At 42.5% G+C, this 9733-nt stretch overlaps 1 protein-coding gene across 2 annotated transcripts in view; it reads right to left on the bottom strand.

The window, feature by feature from the left end:
* The window catches only part of LOC115111274 (receptor tyrosine-protein kinase erbB-4-like), a 526495-nt gene that overhangs the window by 157151 nt on the left and 359611 nt on the right, over nucleotides 1-9733 (bottom strand). For both annotated transcript variants that reach the window (XM_065013654.1, XM_029637163.2), the window contains exons 4-5: nucleotides 5546-5677; nucleotides 280-345 (exon numbers count right to left, since the gene is read on the bottom strand). In XM_065013654.1, coding sequence (XP_064869726.1) covers nucleotides 280-345; nucleotides 5546-5677 — 198 coding nt within the window. The remainder of the gene's footprint in view (nucleotides 1-279; nucleotides 346-5545; nucleotides 5678-9733) is intronic.

The following is a 9733-nucleotide window of genomic DNA, read 5'->3' as shown; positions in this document are numbered from 1 at the left end:
GAGCCGGAGGAGGAGACGATGGGGAAAAGAAGATAGAGAGAGAGGGAGAGGAGAGTGAGAGAGAGCGAGAGAGAGGGAAAAAAAGAGAGCGAGAGAGAAAGAGAATAGAAGAGTCTGTGGGAGGGCCACAGGGCCATAGCCAATTATGCTGGCAGTGTTAAAGTGCACTCCTGTGCTGCCTGTCTGCGTGTCGTGGGTGAGGCAGGGGAGAAAGAAAGCGAACGAATGAGAGAGTGAGAGAGAAAAAGAGAGAGAGAGAGACTGCAGGGAGGTACTCACAGGTCTGACACTGGTCCTCCTTTGGGCCCCAGCAGCGACCATTACAGGAGACGTGACACTTCTGACCTGTGGACGACATGGGGGTAAATGATCCAGTCAAATACTTTCCATAGCAGAGATATTATGATCAAACCACCCATCTTACTAGCTCCTCTTTTAAGCACTGGCATGCTTAAGGCTATGATGATTTCAACAGTGACACTGTTCAACTCTACTGTTTTGTGTCCTTAATGCACTGTACTAGAGTTGTCTTATTAATGACTGCTGTAGGGGAGAGAGTCAGCGACAACAGCTACTAGCTAGAAACTCTGCTGCTATATTAGTGCTAGCTGTGTTTTGGAGGGCTTAATTGACTGCTTGGTAATTGCAGAGTGAGGCTGGATGAGTGCTGAATGGCGTCCTCTGTCTCTGTTCCACTTCAGTTAAGAGCAATTATATTTAAGACTGACGCTCTCTCTGACATCTCTAGCTCCCTTCCTCTCTCCCTCTCTTCATCCCTCCCTCTTTTCATCCATCCATCCCTCCCACTGGGCACAGACGTCAATTCAACGTCTATTCTACATTGGTTCAACGTAATCTCATTGAAATGACGAGGAAACAACATTGATTCAACCAGTGTGTGCCCAGTGGGCTGGTACTCGCTCGGACTCCATCAACTGTCCTTTGCTACCCTTCTCTCCATCTCTCCCTCCCTCACTCAATCACTCACTCGCACTTAGTCAATAGAAATTGTAACACATGCTGTACAATAAGTCAGTAATATTGTAAATAAGTCATATCTATCAGTACTATTGTAAAATAAGTCATATCTATCAGTAATATTGTAAAATAAGTCATATCTATCAGTAATATTGTAAAATAAGTCAGTAATATTGTAAAATATGTCATATCTATCAGTAATATTGTGAAATAAGTCAGTAATATTGTAAATAAGTCATATCTATCAGTAATATTGTAAAATAAGTAATATCTATCAGTAATATTGTAAATAAGTCATATCTATCAGTAATATTGTAAATAAGTCATATCTATCAGTAATATTGTAAATAAGTCAGTAATATTGTAAAATAAGTCATATCTATCAGTAATATTGTAAATAAGTCATATCTATCAGTAATATTGTAAAATAAGTCATATCTATCAGTAATATTGTAAATAGGACATATCTATCAGTAATATTGTAAAATAAGTCATATCTATCAGTAATATTGTAAATAGGGCATATCTATCAGTAATATTGTAAAATAAGTCATATCTATCAGTAATATTGTAAATAAGTCAGTAATATTGTAAATAAGTCATATCTACTTTTAAACTGGGACAAAATAGAGATGCTTGTTCTAGGTCCCAAGAAACAAAGAGATCTTCTGTTGAATCTGACTATCAATCTTAATGGTTGTACAGTCGTCTCAAATAAAACTGTGAAGGACCTCTGCGTTACTCTGAACCCTGATCTCTCTTTTGAAGAACATATCAAGACTGTTTCAAGGACAGCTTTTTTTCCATCTATGTAACATTGCAAAAATCAGAAACTTTCTGTCCAAAAATGATGCAGAAAAATTCATCCATGCTTTTGTCACTTCTAGGTTAGACTACTGCAATGCTCTACTTTCCGGCTACCCGGATAAAGCACTAAATAAACTTCAGTTAGTGCTAAATACGGCTGCTAGAATCCTGACTAGAACCAAAAAATGTGATCATATTACTCCAGTGCTAGCCTACCTACACTGGCTTCCTGTCAAGGCAAGGGCTGATTTCAAGGTTTTACTGCTAACCTACAAAGCATTACATGGGCTTGCTCCTACCTATCTCTCTGATTTGGTCCTGCCGTACATACCTACACGTACGCTACGGTCACAAGACGCAGGCCTCCTAATTGTCCCTAGAATTTCTAAGCAAACAGCTGGAGGCAGGGCTTTCTCCTACAGAGCTCCATTTTTATGGAATGGTCTGCCTACCCATGTGAGAGACACAAACTCAGTCTCAACCTTTAAGTCTTTACTGAAGACTCATCTCTTCAGTGGGTCATATGATTGAGTGTAGTCTGGCCCAGGAGTGTGAAGGTGAACGGAAAGGCTCTGGAGCAACGAACCGCCCTTGCTGTCTCTGCCTGGTCGGTTCCCCTCTTTCCACTGGGATTCTCTGCCTCTAAGCCTATTACAGGGTCCATGGCTTACTAGGGCTCTTTCATACCGTCCCTAGGAGTGGTGCGTCACTTGAATGGGTCGAGTCACTGATGTGATCTTCCTGTCTGGGTTGGCGCCCCCCCTTGGGTTGTGCCGTGGCGGAGATCTTTGTGGGCTATACTCGGCCTTGTCTCAGGATTGTAAGTTGGTGGTTGAAGATATCCCTCTAGTGGTGTGGGGGCTGTGCATTGGCAAAGTGGGTGGGGTTATATCCTTCCTGTTTGGCCCTGTCCGGGGGTGTCATCGGATGGGGCCACAGTGTCTCCTGACCCCTCCTGTCTCAGCCTCCAGTATTTATGCTGCAGTAGTTTATGTGTCGGGGGCTAGAGTCAGTTTGTTATATCTGGAGTACTTCTCCTGTCCTATCCGGTGTCCTGTGTGAATTTAAGTATGCTCTCTCTAATTCTCTCTTTCTCTCTCTGGGAGGACCTGAGCCCTAGGACCATGCCTCAGGACTACCTGACCTGATGACTCCTTGCTGTCCCCAGTCCACCTGGCAGTGCTGCTGCTCCAGTTTCAACTGTTCTGCCTGTGATTATTATTATTTGACCATGCTGGTCATTTATGAACATTTGAACATCTTGGCCATGCTCTGTTATAATCTCCACCCGGCACAGCCAGAAGAGGACTGGCCACCCCACATAGCCTGGTTCCTCTCTAGGTTTCTTCCTAGGTTTTGGCCTTTCTGGGGAGTTTTTCCTAGCCACCGTGCTTCTACACCTGCATTGCTTGCTGTTTGGGGTTTTAGGCTGGGTTTCTGTACAGCACTTTGAGATATCAGCTGATGTACGAAGGGCTATATAAATCAATTCAATGTTTTATTTATTTTTTATATCTATCAGTAATATTGTAAATAAGTCATATCTATCAGTAATATTGTAAAATAAGTCATATCTATCAGTAATATTGTAAAATAAGTCAGTAATATTGTAAAATAAGTCATACCTATCAGTAATATTGTAAAATAAGTCAGTAATATTGTAAAATAAGTCATATCTATCAGTAATATTGTACAATAAGTCATATAGATCAGTAATATTGTAAAATAAGTAATATCTATCAGTAATATTGTAAAATAAGTCATATCTATCAGTAATATTGTAAAATAAGTCATATCTATCAGTAATATTGTAAAATAAGTCAGTAAGTTTGTAAAATAAGTCATATCTATCAGTAATATTGTAAAATAAGTCAGTAATATTGTAAAATCAGTCAGTAATATTGTACAATAAGTCATATCTATCAGTGATATTGTAAAATAAGTCATATCTATCAGTAATATTGTAAAATAAGTCAGTAATATTGTAAAATAAGTCATATCTATCAGTAATATGAACCACTTCACTGTCTTTTGATCAGGTTTCTCCTCTCTGGGCAACAAACTGAACCATGAAAGCCTCTTCTGTTACACCTCCCTCTCTCTCACTCTTTCCCTCCCTCTTTGCTGTCGTTCTAGGTTAGCATAAAAACACCAGTCAGTAGAAGCTGATCAGGAGAGGAGACATGGTAATGGGGTAAGCTGGGGAGCTGGAGATAAAGACATCTGTAACATATATGTATACCTGAGCCCACTCAGAGTTGTATATGATGTCATAACCAGGCTTTAGTGTCCAAGGTCTTACTATCTACATTCTAATTCCCCTTGACCTTCAGTACAACTATCACACTCTTTCTCTCCGCATCATAATGTTTCACTACTGAAGGTTAAAATGTCGAAACGAAATTACTTTACAACTTTCTGTGTTATGGGTTTGGCTATGAGAGCTAGAGAGGCTTATACGTGGATTGATAGGGAGTCGATTTCAAATTCCTTTGTTGTTTTGAAGAGCCAATAAAAACAGAAAAAAAACCTGGAGTTGCCCCAAGAATAGAGGAGATTATAGTCTAAAGATGGATTACAAGTTTCCAGACCCCCTTTGATCTTTAGTAGGATGTGTAGTGTCTGCACTGTTTGTATGTGTGTGTGTGTGTGTGTGTGTGTGTGTGTGTGTGTGTGTGTGTACGTGCGTGCGTTCGTGCGTGCGTAAATCAGATTATCAAAAGCATTGAGTGAGACCAATGAAGAGAATGCAATATAAATGGATGATGCTGACATATCATCAATGCTGTGAGCTGGTGTTTGAAGGTTGGCAGATCCAGAGGTTGTTCTAGGACAGCTAGTCATTAATAACAAATAAAAACATACAATAAATAAAGAATGAACCAAAACCAACAGCTATATCACCAACCAATGACAAAACCACTCCATAAAACATGAGGGAACTATAGAGCAAGGGTTACAAACAGACTCGTGGGACAATGAGAGAAAATCAGGTCAGAAGAGCAATAACATAAGGCGACATAAACCCCCCCCCCCACTGTTACCCCCCACCACGACTCCCTTCGTCAGATTAGGCCGATGGCATGTTTGTGCTATACATTTTTTTAAATAATAATCATTCTGTTCACTTGTCTTCTCTTTGATTACAGAAAGGCATTACTGAGAGATTATGCATTTCTTGGAACTGTTGTTTTACGGATTCAGGTTACTAAGTGTACCCCGAATGGCACCCTATCACCTTTATAGTGTACTACTTCCCATAGAGCTCTGGTCAAAAGTAGTACACTACAGTGTATAGGAATAAGTTTCCATTTGGGACGTATAATAAATGATTGCTTTTCTGGCTGTTGACACTTCTTGTGTAGCCACTTCTCGGTTAATATGGTACATCTGTGATGTCATTTCATTAGGGTCACAGTTGAGCAAGGTATATTTTGTAGGCCCTTAGATGTGACATGTTGAGATATTATGATCTTCATTCTGTTCATGGCAGCCTTGTCCTATATGCGTCTGTCACCATGTGTTTATAACATCGTTTGTCTCTCTCCATTGTCCTGAAAGCTATAAAGGTAAATTGGTGAAATAATTTATTTGTGTATGAGAACGTGGCTGGATGGATAGACATTTCCTCTTTTGTTGGTGAGTTACTATGATATTGGTGGTCATAGTCTGGCTCTTCTTATTATTGTAAAAGACATCCAGGCTACATATAAAAGTGTTAAGAAAATGAGTCTACGTTTTCCATTGGTGAGCTACTCACATGTAACACTGCTATTGGTTGGCACAACCAGAGGGCTGACGCGGGCGTTCTTGACGATGTCTTGCCAGTGGATGGTGTCTGCGTGGCACAGGAACTTATTCTGGTCGACATAGACACCACCCTGTAGGATCTCTGTAGGATAGGAGAAAACACAGAGAAACACATCAGGACAAAGTACTCACACACACACACACACGCACGCACGCACGCACGCACGCACGCACGCACGCACGCACGCACGCACACACACACACACACACACACACACACGCACGCACGCACGCACGCACGCACGCACGCACGCACGCACACACACACACACACACACACACACACACACACACACACACACACGCACGCACGCACGTACGCACGCACGCACGCACACACACACACACACACACACACACACACACACACACACACACACACACACACACACAGATATGCGACCTGTTTCAGAAAGCTGGGTGTATAACGGACGTCACTACTTTACAGGAGAGGCATTTCATCTAAATTAATTTTTTGTTGTTGCAGTAATGCCATTTTGAACATGTTAACATTCATGTGCCGTAATAACAAACTGGTTTGTCATCTATAAATATAAATAAAGTGTGAAATCACAAAGCTGTTTAGACACAAAGAAAGTACATAATCTTGCCTAGATGAACAGCTAAAGGAGTCCTCAGCCCTGAGTACAATACCGCTCTATCAGCCAGACAGGCATGATAGATGTGGCTTTCGGCCAGACAGACCTTGTCTTATTGGTGATATTAACCGTCATCTAGTTTCGTTGTTGTTTTAGATTGGAGACTCATACCAGCAGACACACACAAACATGCACAAACACATATATGCACGCACGCACATATGTTCACACACACACACAAACACAGGAAATAATTACGTTACCCCCCCCACGATACCAAATCCATCCAGCCTGGATTTAAACCCTCAGCCAGTCAGGAGGGAAAGACAACACTAACACGTTTGTAATTTCATATTTCATGATTGGAGGGAGGAGAGGATGAGATATCCAAAATGGCACCCTATTCCCTATATAGTGCACTACTTTTGACCAGGGCCCTGGGCACTACATAGGGAATAGAGTTCAATTTGTGATGCAACCCCAGTCTTCTAATATGGATTATATTGTCAACCTCGGATCAGAGAGTTTACTGGGGCTGGGGGAGATCCGACCAACCCCCTCTCTTCACCCTCACTAACCTCCATCCCTCAGTGCACTATGGTGCACAGAGGACAGCCCTGATTATTCTCATCTTGGGAATTCTCAGAGATAATTTTATATACATTTTTTACCATTATTTAACTAGGCAAGTCAGTTAAGAACAAATTCTTATTTACAATGACGGCCTACCCCGGCCAAACCCGGACGACGCTGGGCCAATTGTGCACCGCCCTATGGGACTCCCAATAACGACCAGTATTGATAGAGCCTGGAATCGAACCAGGGTCTGTAATGACACCTATCCTCAGAGAGAGTCCTTTCCAGACCTCAGCCAGACTATTCTCAGTGAGAGTCCTTGTCAGACCTAATCCAGACTATTCTCAATGAGAGTCCTTGTCAGACCTAAACCAGACTATTCTCAATGAGAGTCCTTGTCAGACATAATCCAGACTATCCTCAATGAGAGTCCTTGTCAGACCTAATCCAGACTATCCTCAATGAGAGTCCTTGTCAGACCTAATCCAGACTATTCTCAATGAGAGTCCTTGTCAGACCTAAACCAGACTATTCTCAATGAGAGTCCTTGTCAGACATAATCCAGACTATCCTCAATGAGAGTCCTTGTCAGACCTAATCCAGACTATCCTCAATGAGAGTCCTTGTCAGACCTAATCCAGACTATCCTCAGAGAGAGTCCTTGTCAGACCTAATCCAGACTATCCTCAGAGAGAGTCCTTGTCAGACATAATCCAGACTATCCTCAGAGAGGGTCCTTGTCAGACATAATTCAGACTATCCTCAGAGAGAGTCCTTGTCAGACATAATCCAGAAAATTGTCAGTGAGAGTCCTTGTCAGACCTAATCCAGACTATCCTCAATGAGAGTCCTTGTCAGACATAATTCAGACTATCCTCAGTGAGAGTCCTTGTCAGACCTAATCCAGACTATCCTCAGAGAGAGTCATTGTCAGACCTAATCCAGACTATCCTCAGAGAGTCCTTGTCAGACCTAATCCAGACTATTCTCTGTGAGAGTCCTTGTCAGACATAATCCAGACTATCCTCAATGAGAGTCCTTGTCAGACCTAATCCAGACTATCCTCAGTGAGAGTCCTTGTCAGACCTAATCCAGACTATCCTCAATGAGAGTCCTTGTCAGACCTAATCCAGACTATCCTCAGAGAGAGTCCTTGTCAGACCTAATCCAGACTATCCTCAGAGAGAGTCCTTGTCAGACATAATCCAGACTATCCTCAGAGAGAGTCCTTGTCAAACCTAATCCAGACTATCCTCAGTGAGAGTCCTTGTCAGACATAATCCAGACTATCCTCAATGAGAGTCCTTGTCAGACCTAATTCAGACTATCCTCAGAGAGAGTCCTTGTCAGACCTAATCCAGACTATCCTCAGAGAGTCCTTGTCAGACATAATCCAGACTATCCTCAGAGAGAGTCCTTGTCAGACATAATCCAGACTATCCTCAGAGAGAGTCCTTGTCAGACCTAATCCAGACTATCCTCAGTGAGAGTCCTTGTCAGACATAATCGAGACTATCCTCAGAGAGAGTCCTTGTCAGACCTAATCCAGACTATCCTCAGTGAGAGTCCTTGTCAGACATAATCCAGACTATTCTCAGTGAGAGTCCTTGTCAGACCTAATCCAGACTATCCACAGTGAGAGTCCTTGTCAGACATAATCGAGACTATCCTCAGAGAGAGTCCTTGTCAGACCTAATCCAGACTATCCTCAGTGAGAGTCCTTGTCAGACCTAATAATCCAGACTATTCTCAGTGAGAGTCCTTGTCAGACCTAATCCAGACTATCCACAGTGAGAGTCCTTGTCAGACATAATCGAGACTATCCTCAGAGAGAGTCCTTGTCAGACCTAATCCAGACTATCCTCAGTGAGAGTCCTTGTCAGACATAATCGAGACTATCCTCAGAGAGAGTCCTTGTCAGACATAATCCAGAATATCCTCAGAGAGAGTCCTTGTCAGACCTAATCCAGACTATCCACAGTGAGAGTCCTTGTCAGACATAATCGAGACTATCCTCAGAGAGAGTCCTTGTCAGACCTAATCCAGACTATCCTCAGTGAGAGTCCTTGTCAGACATAATCCAGACTATCCTCAATGAGAGTCCTTGTCAGACCTAATTCAGACTATCCTCAGAGAGAGTCCTTGTCAGACCTAATCCAGACTATCCTCAATGAGAGTCCTTGTCAGACCTAATCCAGACTATCCTCAGAGAGAGTCCTTGTCAGACATAATCCAGACTATCCTCAGAGAGAGTCCTTGTCAGACATAATCCAGACTATCCTCAGAGAGAGTCCTTGTCAGACCTAATCCAGACTATCCTCAGTGAGAGTCCTTGTCAGACATAATCGAGACTATCCTCAGAGAGAGTCCTTGTCAGACCTAATCCAGACTATCCTCAGTGAGAGTCCTTGTCAGACCTAATCCAGACTATCCTCAGTGAGAGTCCTTGTCAGACCTAATCCAGACTATCCTCAGAGAGAGTCCTTGTCAGACCTAATCCAGACTATCCTCAGTGAGAGTCATTGTCAGACATAATCGAGACTATCCTCAGAGAGAGTCCTTGTCAGACCTAATCCAGACTATCCTCAGTGAGAGTCCTTGTCAGACATAATCCAGACTATCCTCAATGAGAGTCCTTGCCAGACCTAATTCAGACTATCCTCAGAGAGAGTCCTTGTCAGACCTAATCCAGACTATCCTCAGAGAGTCCTTGTCAGACATAATCCAGACTATCCTCAGAGAGAGTCCTTGTCAGACATAATCCAGACTATCCTCAGAGAGAGTCCTTGTCAGACCTAATCCAGACTATCCTCAGTGAGAGTCCTTGTCAGACATAATCCAGACTATCCTCAGAGAGAGTCCTTGTCAGACCTAATCCAGACTATCCTCAGTGAGAGTCCTTGTCAGACATAATCCAGACTATTCTCAGTGAGAGTCCTTGTCAGACCTAATCCAGACTATCC

This window comes from Oncorhynchus nerka, linkage group LG3 (assembly GCF_034236695.1).
Source record: "Oncorhynchus nerka isolate Pitt River linkage group LG3, Oner_Uvic_2.0, whole genome shotgun sequence".
In the NCBI taxonomy this organism is placed as follows: domain Eukaryota; kingdom Metazoa; phylum Chordata; class Actinopteri; order Salmoniformes; family Salmonidae; genus Oncorhynchus; species Oncorhynchus nerka.
Note: the sequence above shows the minus strand (reverse complement) of the source record. Positions and strands in the feature narration are given on the sequence as shown.